The sequence below is a fragment of the Varanus komodoensis genome, unplaced genomic scaffold (assembly GCF_004798865.1).
Source record: "Varanus komodoensis strain SLA01 unplaced genomic scaffold, ASM479886v1 scaffold28, whole genome shotgun sequence".
NCBI lineage: Eukaryota > Metazoa > Chordata > Lepidosauria > Squamata > Varanidae > Varanus > Varanus komodoensis.
This window is the reverse complement of record NW_025335727.1, coordinates 7920603-7935041: the sequence shown is the minus strand read 5'-3', so window position 1 is coordinate 7935041 and position 14439 is coordinate 7920603. Positions and strand designations below refer to the sequence as shown.

The 14439-nt window shown below is 42.9% G+C and overlaps 1 protein-coding gene across 4 annotated transcripts in view; it reads right to left on the bottom strand.

The window, feature by feature from the left end:
* The window catches only part of PLD1 (phospholipase D1), a 142532-nt gene that overhangs the window by 65648 nt on the left and 62445 nt on the right, over positions 1-14439 (bottom strand). For all 4 annotated transcript variants that reach the window (XM_044434463.1, XM_044434462.1, XM_044434465.1 and 1 more), the window contains exons 2-5: positions 9565-9747; positions 5476-5603; positions 3955-4100; positions 468-576 (exon numbers count right to left, since the gene is read on the bottom strand). In XM_044434463.1, the coding sequence (XP_044290398.1) occupies positions 468-576; positions 3955-4100; positions 5476-5603; positions 9565-9718 (537 nt within the window). In that variant the 5' untranslated portion in view covers positions 9719-9747. The remainder of the gene's footprint in view (positions 1-467; positions 577-3954; positions 4101-5475; positions 5604-9564; positions 9748-14439) is intronic.

Genomic DNA, 14439 nt, shown 5'->3' with positions numbered 1-14439 from the left:
TCAGTGATCAGTACCATGAGTGGAACAGTCTGGCCTGGGGTTTGGATAGATAAATCCTAGCTGTGAAGGCCAGGATACACACAAGCTGCATACTTTGGCATGCAGTTCTTTGCTCTGGCTTCAGTTTTCCTTTTATGGGAGCAGAGGCTACAAGCCAGAAAGCTGGAGTTAAGCATAGCTTCCACTTACATATAATCAGGGAAGCAATAGTGCTCAGCTTCCAAATAAGCCACATTATGAAACCATGGTTAGGAACCATGAACTATCATTCCCAGTTTGGATGTAACAGGAAGCTATGATTCACTGCAGTTCCCTGGCTTGTTCATCCACTCATGCAAAGGGAGGACTGAAGCCGAAAGAAAGGACTATGTGCCATTCCATGAAGCTTCTGTGTATCCTGGCATATGAACCCTGGATTTGTCCAAATGTAATCAATGTCTTGCAAACAAAGTCAAGATCATGCTTACTCTTCTACTGGACAAGTGTTCTTCTCTAACCATGTTCTCAGAGGTACGTGGTAGACTTGGCATTTGTCTTGTTTCTCCTCTCTTGATGGTCTGTCTTCGTACTGTGTGTCTGAAAAATACAATATTCAGATTGTGGGATATTTTCACAAAGGGAAACATGGAAGAGAGTGGGTAGGTACCTCTTCCAATGCGAAATTATTCACTGTTCTAGTTTTGCAATATAGGGTAATCGAAGAATCAAGCTTCAATTCTTCATGCTACCACAATGTCTCAGAAGAGAATTCTAATATATTCTTATCAGATGTTATTCCCCCAGCAACCCTGTAATTTTAATCTTAACCAGGCTGGCCAGGATTAACCAGGTGTATAATCTTCTGGTAATTCAAATCCTACCCACCCTCTCTCCTTCTGGGAAGCTCAAAGTGGATGACTACCTTCTAAAAAAACACTAAGATGAGCACTCAGCGCTCAATGAGTAGCAACATATTGATGCAGAAGTTTTGGTACAGATGCTCATAATGGCCTATAAACCACCATCCTTTCTCAATTTGTGGTCTTCCTTCATAGTCTTCCAGAGATAATTCAGTCTTAAGTGGCCATTTCTTAGTCTTCTGAGACTTCAGGAAGCATCCCAGAACACTTTTCAAACACTATCTTCCCAGCCGTAAAGGCGAAGATGTTTTTTTAAAAACTGAATGACAGTGTAATGCCATTCAGGAGTGTCAAATGTCAGGCTGACATGTGATTCACCAATGGTCCCAATTTGGCCTTTCAGCATTTCCTACATGGCCATACCTCTTCCCTGTTGCTATAGCCTTTTTCCTGGTTGCTCATCATTTCACAGATTCCAGGGCTTTGTCCATTTTCTAAAAGGCTGAATTGCCTCCTCAAGCTTAGTTAGTGGCCATAAGAGCTTTAAGCTAAAGTATGCTGACTCCTTTGGTATCCTGGCCTTGCAATGCCCCTTCCCCAAGAGCATTTCAGTCCAAAGCTAGATTCACCCCTCAGGCTGAAAAGGGTCCAACACTTCTGATGTATGGTCTCTGAACAGGACAGAAGAGAGCCAGGTTCAAATCCACATCAAGGGTGTAGTGGAGGGGGTCCTTGTGGGGGTCAGAAATCCCCCACTTATTTTGGAGGGGGCTGTCAGGATGGTCATTGTCCCTCCTCCACCACTTCTCAAGATACTTAATTTTTCTGCTTTGAGGCTGGCAGCTGTGAAAGTTCTGAATGTAATGATAGAACAGGGGTATTTTTGGCAAGTTCCCAACCATTCCAGGGAACTACCTATCCGGAGAGGCCTGCCAGGCATGTACATGTGTTTTCTGTGACACTTTCCCTCATGGCCAGCCTCTGCTCTGCAGCAACATGAGGCCAGCTGGCCTTTGCTGCTTCAGAAACTGCCTCCCATCCCCTCTGACCCCTCCACGCCTGGCTGTGTATGCCTACACTTCAGCGGAATGTAATAAAAATCATTCGTTCTTAATAAAAATGATAAGAAGACATAAATTCTAGAAGCTGCCACTGTTTCACCCTTATCTGCTATTCATTACTCAACAGAAATTTGAACAAAGTGACAAAGCTCATTTTTATAGTATAATCATATATTGCATAATCTAGGGAATGGACATGGCATGGGGATGTGGCTCTGACTATCAAGAAGGTACCCCCCCTTCTAAATCTGCCACTGTATTACCCAGTCAAGACACTCACTAGGTGTCCGTTTCCTTGCTACTTTTCAGCATCTATGTCAGATTGTTGTGAGAATTTTTTTTTTTAAAAAAAGATAGCTTGATGGGCCTTATAACTACCATGGAGGGAGATAGATGGACCACCTCGGAGGAAAGGTGGTCCATAACTGTAATAACATCTGTAATAACAATAACAACAATGTCATTATTCTCCAGAAAATAAGTTTTATGCTTGCCACAGTATTCTGTGCTCTCTTGGGAGAGGCCTACTTAGGATACTTCCAACTATTGCTGGAGATGATCATCACTCTATAAGTACCTCAAAGGCTGTCACAAAGTGGAAGGTCAAGATCTCTTTTTGCTGATACCAGAGTGTAGGACATGGAATACTTAAGTCAAGCTGTGACAACCCAGATTCAGGCTAGATAGCAGGAAAAGCCTCCTCACTGTCAGAGCATTACGACAGTGGAACCAGCTGCCTAGAGAGGTGGTGGGCTCTCCCACACTAGAGACATTCAAAAAGAAACTGGACAGCCTCCTGAGTGGGATGGTGTAATGTGGTGTCCTGCAACAGCAGGGGGTTGGACCTGATGGCCTTCATGGCCCCTTCCAACTCTACTATGCTATGATTGTATTCTATGAACATGGTGTTCTGAGAATGGAGTAGGGTGGAAGGATGCCAGGAATAAGCAAGGGGCCCAAACTACAGAGGCTCCTATACAAATGGTACAGGAGAGAGAAAGGGCTAGCGGTCCAAGTGCCAAGGACCAAAGCAAGATTCGTTTTCTGGGGATTGCTGGAGGTCAGAGTGACAGGTGACAGATTTACTGAGCTAGGGAGGAGATATAGCAAAAAGCATTAACTTCTGTGATGAATTAAGGTCAAGCCGAGGTGGAAAAATATGTAGCTAGATGGAGTCACTGAAGCTTAAGTGTGTGAGCTTAAGTGGACTTCGGGGGATGGTGGAGGACAGGCAGGCCTGGAAGACTGTTGTCCATGGGGTCGCGAAGGGTCAGACATGACTTTGCAACTAGCAAGCAAGCTCAAGGATTGCAAAGATGCTAGATCAGTTCTGAGGAGTCTTATCACTAAGGGGTTTGTCAACACAGCCGTAGCACTGCACCAATGCCTGACTGAGCTTATTCATCGTCTTCATTCAAACATTTATTACGTTTCTATACTACTTGATAGTTAAAGCTCTGTGGACAGTTCACAGCCAGGGGAAACATGTTTTGAAACCTTCAACTATCAAGAGTTTAAAGCAATTTAAAAAACAAGTTAAAAAGAATTAATGATAAAGCTTCCAGTACCTGATAACAAGACCTAAGATATGCCACTGCATGCAGGGATAGAGGAAAGTCTTAACCCAGGGCCAAAAATACGACAGTGTTGGCATTAGATGGCCCTCACTGGAGAAAGAGAACTTTCCACACAGAGACATTCCATGGGCAAGAGGTCACCTCTCTGAAGGCCCAACGGCCTCAGGTATTGATCACAGTGTACTATTAGATTCATATGGGGAGACACATTCCATCAGGCATTGCAGTCCTGAGTCCAGTTTGGTTTTATAGGCTGAGGCTGATACCTTGAACTGAGCTGGAAATGTGCAAGCAGCCCATACAATCATGCTGAAATCAACGTCATATGCACTGATCTTCTGGTTACAGTTTCCAATCTGGGCACCACACTTTGTGCAAGTCACAGTTTCAGAACCTTCTTCAAGGGAAGTCCCACATAAAGCACACTTGCCCTTCTCCTCCCTCCCTCCATCATCTGGAAAGCGTTCGTGCGGTTACCTTCTTGTGGGGATGGGAATCCGTATAAAAGCTTTGTATCTTAGCAGTTCTCTGTGGAGCTCTTGAAAGTGCTTGAATTTCCTTTTCACTTGCCATGTAAATTCCCCATGGGTCAACTCAATGGTATAAACGTGTGAAGAAGGTACCTTCAGGAAGGAGGAAAAAGGACATCAACACCTCAAAGGAGCTGCAGTTGAGAACCCAGACTCTTCTATTCTTTCTGTGTTTAATAATTGTAACAACCTTGCTGCCTTCTCAAATAAATCCTGTAGGTCAGTTAATTAACATACTAAAATACAAATTACAGCCTTCTAATACAGGTAGCATTTCAGCATATTTAATGAAGGCATGGTTTTCACCTAAGTAAGCAGCACAGAAAAAGAGCACATTGTGTGGAAAATAATAGAAAATTGATTTCCCAAATTAAGAAATGCATGAAGACATTTTTACTACCACCACATAAACACACTATTCCCAGGAGCAAAGTGCTCGTTTAAGTGAAAGAGGAAGCTACCAGCTGTCTAGAAGTGATACAGTCTCTCAAGGATTGACCTTGGAACTGGGAGATGCAATTCCAATTGTATCTGTCTCTGAGAAGCAGCTGTTTAATTGGTGGCATTTTCATACTCTCATTTTAGGACGGTTCAGAGACCATCCTCTGCCAGAGACTTTTGGGGGCATCCTCCTATCAAAGAACACCTGGAGAAGGCAATATAGGAGGTCTAGGGGCCATTTTAGCCTATCAAACTCCATTCTCATAGGATGCTTATCATGGGACACCCCCTATGAAAGAGAAAAAAAAGTCTGAAATTGACAATTTGATGCTCAGATTTGGCAGCAACCACTCCATGGTGCTACAGAGTAGAACTGTTGTTAAATTTAGCCAAATCTGGCCATTTTGGTTTTCAATGCCAATTACCATCATCTTTACACATGTACATTTGGGGTGCAGATGGGTATGCAGCAGGAGCACTGGGGTCCATGTGAAGCTGCATGCTGCTTCCCTTGGAAATGGATCCATTTCCAAGGATCCAATGGATCATGGGTCCATTTGTTCTGTGCCAAATGGACCCATGATCTGATCCATTAAAACAGGGAAGGGGAATGTGTGGCCACGCAGTGTTGCTGGACTGCACTCCCATCATCCTAGCCAGCACAACTAATGTGGGAATTGCAGGCCAACAACATCTGGAGGACTGTTCCCCATCCCATTACTAGGCCAAAGAATAAAAATCCTTTAAAGCCTTCAGGCCCTATAGAGATCCTAATGAATAGCTGATATGTTTATTCGCCTCTAAAGATGGAGTAGAAATGACCTCTTGTTTGACACACCCTCTTTTTTGGATCATGTTCAAAGGCTTTTAAACGTAATATTTTATTCTGTTTTTTGAAGCTATGACATGTAATTTCCTAATTTTGTTTTGGAGCATAAATAAAGCCTAAACTTACTGAAGAAATAGGGACATATCACAAAAAGACTGGATACATAAAAGAGTGCTACACTCGTGAACAAGATCTGACCTTTGTAGAAGAGGTAAAACGTTCCACTTCCAGAACGTGCACTCGGATTGGACACCCGGTTAGGTAGAGCTGTAAGTGAGCCTCTTTAAATCCTTTAGTGTTATAAATGGTGGAGAATGGAATGGCCACTGCAAATGATGAGATGTTCGAGTTTAGTACCAGACTCTTTAAGGGCGCAATCATATATGCATGTTTAGACAAAAAGAAGAACCTTCAACTCCCAGCAAGATTACTCCTTAAATGAGTTTTAAAGTGCAATTCAGAAGATGGCAGGGAAATAGTTAATGCGAGAGTAGTTAAATGAGTTACCAAGACATTGCAACATATAATGGATTTTCTTAATCAAGCACTCCCATGTGTTTAACAGCCCTCTCCAAATAAACGATGCCTCCTAGTTAATTGAATTTGCTGCATCCCCTTTAAATAGGAAGCTCATTGTCAAGTTATTAAAAACAATAGGTGGCAAACAGAAATTGTCAGTACAATACACATCCACACACACCCAAACAAGCAGGCAAGCCATACGATAAATACGTTCACTAATCAAATGAACGTTAATCATACCATTAACCCAATATAAAAGAGGGTAAAACCACACGAACAGAAACAATGCAGCGTATTAAATACCAACCCACTCTCTCACACACACCCTGAAAGGATGAAATTTTGATACTTCATCAGATACCCAGGTGAGAAGAGGCCAAATTAAATTCTTAGGCAATTCCAAGGCTAACACAGCACTGTTCTGAATACCTTTTGAAGAAAGGGACAACACAGAACGGGATCATCAGCTGATGACCAAAGAGTGAGGCAAGTCGAGCTTATATGTTCAAAAATTTGCAGGTTGGGATGATAGAGCATAACATAAGCATCTTCCCTGTCATACTGCTATTCTTTCTGCAAAGGGGTTTTCCTTCAGTAATTATTACACCCTGCGGGTACAGTAATTCTTTTCTACAAACAAGTACCAGTTTCAACCCAAAGAGGTCCAAAAAACTGAGAGCAAGTTGATGAAGCTAATTCTGAGCCCATTCTTCCATTCACACATCCAATGCATCCTAGTTCTCTGACACAAATTTAGCAACACAACTGAGTAGTGAGTAAATGAACACTTTGCCTGTTAAAGAAAATACACTTCACAATATTTACAATGGCAGATCTGTTTAAAACCAAGGCAGCACGACAAACAACTGCACTATGGACCACTTAATGAAAATGTTTGGTTTATTTATTGTGTTAGAGAAACCAAACCAGTTGATGTCCCTGCCCCCATAATTGTTGAGGAACTTGTGCATTGTGAGTCTCTTGGAAACAAGTGGAAATTCAGTGGCAGGGAAAAAAGAAAAGCAAAAGTCATTTCGTCTATGTTTGAGATATTTGTTCATATTTAATTCACGTAGGCAGTTCTAATCTCATGAACTGAAGAATGGGGGGAAAGCAGTAATTTTATAAGCATAGTATAAAGGAGACAGCTTGGTAAAGTAGAAACACAGAATGATGAATGTCTCCTAATTCAATATTTTTAAACGAAGAATTACTATTTACTTATAGTGCATGTTAGGTTTTGTGTATAAAATCTAAGAGCCAGGACTGAGTACATGGCCAAAGATTTTGCTCAACAGCAGAGATCCAAAATGATACACCACGGACTGGGGCAAGGGGCCCTACAAAGCGGCATCCCATTAGGGGTAAGAGGCTGTAGCCAGACAGAAAAATTGGCCATGCTGCTCCCTACATGCACAAAAGATGAAGAAAAATGCTTTGCATGCAGTCATGCAGTGAGATCATTTTAGACCCTGCTGGGGGTCCATCTCAGAGACAGGCACTGTTAGCTGCTTGCAAAGAGCCTGTGATCCAGTAGGGCCCACTGACCCCTGGAGGGGCTTTTCCCCTTCACCATGGCAACTTGCTTGTTCACCCACCTCTCCTCCAAGCTTAGCCAATGGTCTAGTAGATGCCACTGCCTTTCTGTTCACTGGATTTCTGCTTATCAAGCAAGCAAGTGGTGCCAATGATGAGAAAGAGGGTGAGAAGCAATGGGAACTGGTCACCAAGGCTGTGAGAAGGTGACCTCTCTGAGCTGGCACTTGGACTGTCTTGTCCAAGGCCCTAAAAATCTGGAGCTGATATTGGATTCTGAACTTTATTGTCTTTCAACAATAAAGATTCTAATGGCAGGAGATTCTAATGTGCTTGTATCGCGTCAACGTGCGTTAACCTAGTCCAGCATTTGGTACGTTCCTGCTGAGTCCAGCCCTGACAGAAACACTGTGTGCACATTCTGGATCTCAGCGCAATTTGGTATTGGATGCAAAATTCAGCATTCCATTTTTTTAAAAGCAGGAAGTCTGGAGCTTGGAAGGGTAGCAATGAAGGACCTAGAAAGCATCATCAGGTGTAAGGATGTTTCACTGGAGATGAAGGGCAAGGTCATCTAAACCATTGTGTTTCTGATCACTGTGTCTGGGTATGAAAGCTCAACAGCGAAGCACGTTGACAGAAGGAAAATTGATGCATTGGAAGCATTGTGCTGGAGGAGAGCTTTGCTGGACTGACAGAACGGGAAACAAGTGGGCCCCAGATCAAATCAGGCCAAAACTTGCCCTGGAAGCAAAATTGACAAAACGGAGGCTGTTGAACTTCAGGCGCATCATGAAGATGCAGGACTCACTGGAGAAGACAATAATGCTAGGGAAATTCAAAGAAAGAACAAGAAGCAGAAGATCAACTATGAGTGGATTAATTCCATACAGGAAGCCACAGCCTGGAGTTTGCAAGAGCTGAGCAGGGCTGTCAGCGACAGTACATTTTGTAGAGCATTCGCGCACAAGATTGCCCGAAGTCAAGACAACTTGACAGCATGTTACAAATATGAAATACCAGTGCCTTGAAAGAATGAACCTAATAAAATCTTAGATATTGGATGGAACAGTGCTCAGAGAGCCCTAACAGGGCTATAGGTACAGTCTATATTTTTTTAAAGATTAAATATAAACACTGCACAATATTCCTAGTGCTTTTGGCGCAAGAGCTGCGTGCCTGGCCTAGCTGTTTGTTCTTTCCCATGGTGATCACAACCAAAATGGATTTGGCTGCGAGCGTTGTAAAAGATGCAAATATGATAAAGGATTTAAATGAAAGCATCCTTTCAAGTAATATATGACTTGCTTTAGCTTTTGGCAGGAAATGGTGGGAGGAGGACTGCTGCAATGACTGGGGATTCATCCGATGGCAACGCTTTTGCAGTTCGCGGGCCAAATTGCATTTTCAGAGACGATCTTAATGGACTCATTTAAGAGGTGGGCAGAGCCAGGGCAAAGGGGACAAGGGCAAAATACCACCATCTTTTGGCTTTAGGATGGGAAAACCTGCACAGAAGCTTGGAACGCACCAATCTATAGGCAATTGGGGTGAAGGGATATGGAGAGGGAAAGGCAGTAGGGACCATAGGCACTTGAGGTAAAGGATATGGACCCTGTAAGGCTAGATTTATACCACAGATTTGAGGATTCCCACCCCTGTTGTACAGGTAAATACAAGGGATAGGAGGACCTGGGATGTTTGAGCTTGCCACAATTCTCCAACGTTCACTTTGAAGCTTGGTTCAGCTCACTGCCATTTCATTTTCATTTTGATTTCATTTGAATAAAGAAAGTGTGTTTTGAATGGAAACATGCACATCTTTGTTCACATTTCTCAAAAGTCTGCCCCTTGATAAAAACATGAAGCAATGCATATCCCAAAGCATGCACTTAAGAGAGCGAGCGAGCAAGCAAGCTTGCTTTTAAAAATGTAATCACAAGTTTGGAAATGTAGCATATTCACATTTGGGGTTGTGAACAGGCCGTGTATAGATGATTTGTGAACTGAAATGAATTTTTTGTGCCTCTCTAGGAAATGGCAACCATAGTTGATGGTCAAGAAGTCTTACATAACCTATTCCTCAGAAATTTTATGATATTTCCTTGCAGATCACCCATAATTTTATTGTTCTTCTCCTATCATCAGGACTATTACTGACTTTTGCGATTCTGAAGAAGCCAAATTCTGCCACTGATCCCTTATCTGACTCATGACTCACTGACTCACCAGGTGTTTTGGGCTCATGCAGCATGTCCGTGTCCACCTCCTCCCCTTCAAAGTGGAGCTCCCTTGTGTCCAGGCTTTCGATTATGTTGCTCATGTCGGCTGCTATTTTCCTCAGCGTAGAGATGTTCACTTTCTTTTCATTACTCAGAGACATCGTGAATGTGTGCACTCACCCACCAGGGGCTGTTGGAGGGAAGAAAAGAAGGTGTCATGTTACTACAACACCAAAGAGCCATCAAAACCCTCATTTGGCCAAAGGCTCAGTCAGCCTGGCGCAAGGACCGTGGTGCAGCGGTGTCAGGGATCCCAGGGATGATGAGCCAGGACTTTTTGATTAGTACAAATGCTGTGTCTTCTGCCACCCATGGTCCTTCTAAGCTTAAGTGCAGTCCTCACAGTAGCTGGAGGTTTATTCCTGTTGCCACGGAAAGCACTTTGGGTTCTCTTGGTCTTGCATGGGCAATCCAGCAGCCCTCAACAGGCCTTCTCATATCAGCCTTGGACATTTTTGCACCAGATATTAAAACTCAAATATCTTCCTTTTCCAGTCTTCCCAGCCACTGGGTCAGAAATATGGGAGCTGCAATGCAACACATCTGATATGCACTCAGTAGGGGAAGCCTGTCCTGCTTCATAATGGATGTCAATCTTTTATTTTTTTAATAAGACAAGAGGGCAGGAAAACGGATTGCCCTCTGGAATACACTGCCCAAAGTAACGGATCCATTTTCAAAAAATAAATCACTTCTCCCATTATCTCTTTTCTCCCCTCCTCCCATCAAGCTGGTTGAAGCTATTTAAAATGCAAAATCCTCTGCTTTGTATAAATGTTTAATATATGAAGCACTCTGTCCACTCTGGAGCATGCATTTCTGTAGTGTAAGGGATGCATTCCTTTAAAATATTCAGAATGGCAGGTCAAGCATGAAGTGATACCCTGAAACTCAAAACTTATGTCTTGAGAAGGGCCAGGCTTTTCTCTGCTTAATCTGTATGCATCTACAATTCAGCAGTGGCATAGCAGTAAACTCCGGATACAGGCTGTTTTCCTAACATCCCATACTGATGCCCTAAAACATTAGGTTGCTATGTTAAGTCATATCGACAAACCAGTTGCGGCAGTTCTTACCCTCCAAAGCAAAAAAAATTTTTGGGGGACGGGCAAAGCTAATGGGTGTTTGTTGTCCATATAAGATCAAGCCCGGGCTCCTTGCATTACAGCCAGGAACAAGTCATTGTTCCTGCACAAATTCATTCCTGCACCCTTACTGTGGGGATACACAGAGGGAACAAGAACTACTTGAGAGGGGTGGGGTGGCAGATGATGTGTGTAAAAGCAAAAATGAGCAAAAGTCACACATCTGAGTCATATCTGACTCTCGTATTTGCCGGGCTGTTTTCCCTCAGACTGGCCGGCAACCTGTTTTTCTTGTTCCACTGTCCTCGCTTGAGTCACGTGGGTGTCTTTCCTTACAGTTACACCTTGTCTGAATGCAGGGCCATCTGCAGCAGGAGGCTGTTTGCTCCTTCTCTGCTCGAGACGCACGCAGTGCAGTGCAACATGCAGCCCTCGGTGAAGCCCCAGGATTCTTTCCTATACTCTGTCTTCGCATTTTTCTAAGAATTGACTGAAAATAACAACAGGGACTTGTTTACTTTTAAACACTAATAAATGGCATGAGCCTTTGTGGACACTGTCTACAACAGTCATCTTTAAGGTGTCATAAGTGTCTTTGTTTTTGCCGCAACAGATCAAGATGGTAACTTGTCCAGATATGGTTGCAAAGGTAATTTTGGAAATAAAATAGCAGTAACAGGTGGAAAAGCCTCTAATGCTTTACTACAGAGCAGCAAGTAGCATAAGAAGTCTACCTGAGCAGCAGAACAAAAACAAAGTAACAACTTTTCTCTGCACCCCAATCCCCACAGCCATTGCTCATAGCAGTTAGTCCAAGAGTTTTATCAAACTCTTGCTGTGTATGTCAAAAATTCAAAAGATGCTTCCTACTTGTTGGCCAATGGTATTTGAATAATGGTCCATCACCACCCATTCACCACCTCTCATTTCCCAGGCAGCAGGAAGTCTCATATGGATTTGTCTGATGCTGAAGTTTGGAGAGGGGAGCACATTGGAAGCCTTTCCCACGATGTAGAAAGACTAACTATGATACACTCATTTACACTGAAATGTCTTGCTGCTGTGCTAATGTTATGTACATTCCAAGAAAAGAAACAGACAAATGGGCAGCTAATTATATTAATCAGCTTTGCATTTCCTATTTATGACAGGCTTGGAAAATATTTTGTGCAGCACATCTTTGATTTGGGTAGCAAAAATAAAATATTTGCTTAATTCTATATACAAAAGTGCTCTTTCTCAGAGGACATCCCTTTGTAGTCAAAACAGTACCACCACCGACGCAGAAAAGGAAGGGAATGGCATATCTGGGGGAACCCACAGGTTCTGCAGAAGCCAAAGAATCTTACGAGAGCGGTAGGGAGGGATAGGGAGGCCAAAACAACTCACTGAAAATTAAATAGGCTCAGTGAACATGGGATGGAAAAGCAAGAGGAGCAAACAGAATAGAGCATCCTGAAAGATGCCATGCTCGAAACCCTGCACATTCCACACGGCAACTCTTTGCTCTAAGTCCCACTCGGGTAGAATGCAAAAGCTTGGTTGAACAGAGCAATACTATGAATTACACTCAGGGCACATGGGAACAAAGGTGTGACACATCCACTGAATAATTCAATGAAGCAATATCCTGCTTCCAAACAATAGCTCATCTCAGGAGCATTCTCATGAAATCTCACAATGGGGTGTGCGCAACTAAATTGCTTCACTTATCTAAACATTTTGACCTTTCTCCCTTGTGCTAAGTCCAGAAGTTGCTTAGGTGACATGCTAAGCCCGTGTGGTGTGTTGGTTAGAGTGTTGAACTGGGAGCCCAGGAGATGCAGGTTCTAGTCCCCTCTGAGTCCTGAAACTCAGGGGATGATGTTGGGCCAGTCACTCACTCTAAGCCTAACCTACTTCATGGGGTTGCTGCTGTGAGGATAGAATGGAGAGTTCGAGAAACCTGTAAGCCACCTTGGGTTTCCCACAGGTGGAAAAAGGGCAGAATATAATAGTAATGTGATGCTAGCCCTTTGTGTATAAAACTGATTGCCTACAAAAGATTATTTGCTAAGCATTCAAGGTTGACCAAAATTTTTCTGTATGGCTTCTCTTCTAGATGAGTTTTCTCTTCTTTATGGTAGACATAAAGCCTGAAGTGTGTCCTATTCTGGCAAGATTTGCATGAATTAAGTTTGGCTCTGTACCTATTAGGCAGCAATCTTAAACACACTGGAGACTAACTCTTAATAAATTGAGCTGGAGTTATTTCTGAGCAAAGGTATTACTACACTGTTAAAAAGGGATACTTTTCTTCATGTTACCTTTTATCTCTCTGGGAAGAGTTCACACATTATGATTATGAAAGATGACTTCAGGGATGTGCTAGCCATGACCCAATCCCAATGAGACAGCTCCTCTTCAGCCCAAGAAAGGGCACTGACACTCTGAGAAAGAGGAAAATTATCCTTTACAGAGAAGGTAGACTTGGTGAAGGAGACATCCCATTGAAGGAGTCTTGTCCAAGGGTCTTCAAAAACATGACATGATAAAATGATGTGTCAGCACCAATGGCATGGGGAAACATGATCATGGAGTCCTGGAAGCCAAATAAATGTAGGGAGTGAAGTTGAAATCCAGCACCTCTGTAGTAGTTTTCTCTGAAATGTTACCTGTTCTACATGCTGGACCAACTGGATGAGCAAAACTGAAGGGTCTCAATGAGTACAAGATGAGATGGAGTGTGACAGAGATCAGGTACTCAGATTTCTTAGGCACCAAGGAACTTTTCAGGACAAACCAAGCACACACAAAAGCCATAGACTCTACTGAAACCTGTTTGCTCAGACTTAGCTGAACCCTAAGGGAAAGCCGACAGGAGTTAGGGGGCCTTGGGTTTAGCTTGAATCATGCCTTGAGGAAGCAGAAAATGTGTATGATTGCTCAAATGGAAATAAGTCACAAGCATATAATGACACATGGCAGCTAGTCAAAGAGGACAAAGACCACAGGGGGAAATGCACATGCCAGAGACATCTGGAGAATGCCACCATATATAGGTGTTCTCCACTAGACACTCAAAACCAATAACAGATGGGGTGGGGTGCTTAGTTTAAAGGGCAAACACAGAAACAGTGTGATATTGTTATTACTGGATATAAAGAGTACAGGGAATGGTGTACCCAAGGTGGGGTTGATCTGTACTTCAAAGATAATATAGAGACAAATGAATGAAAAACTATGGAATCATTGTGGATAAGAATACCGCGCCCCAAAGTAATTTAGTACTAAGAACATGTTCCTGTCCCAAAATGTTCAGGATGACTTTCTACTGCAGAACAAAAAAGGGGTGGCATCCCAAAGAGTGGGAGTTGTAGCAATGGGAGGCTTTAACTAACTGTACATTAAAAAAATAAATGAGTGTTCTGCTTTTGTCAAAGAAGTTCTCAAAGTAACTGTGGATGGAAAGTTGATCTCCAAATACTATGGACTGTGACATCTAAAAGTCCCTGCTAGCATAACTAATGGTCAGGGATGCTGGTAGTTCAAGTCCCAAACTTCTGGAGATTTACTTTGGGTCAGCTACTTCCCTAAATGACTGTACCCTACTGGGTTGGTCATGGAACTCACCAAAGGGGAGACAAACCTGAACATAACCCATAACCCAAAGTGATGGTCTGGATGGCCTACTGTGAGTTCAATTACCATAGTGCTTTGTTAGTGTTGCTACGTGTCATCTCTGACTTATGGCAACC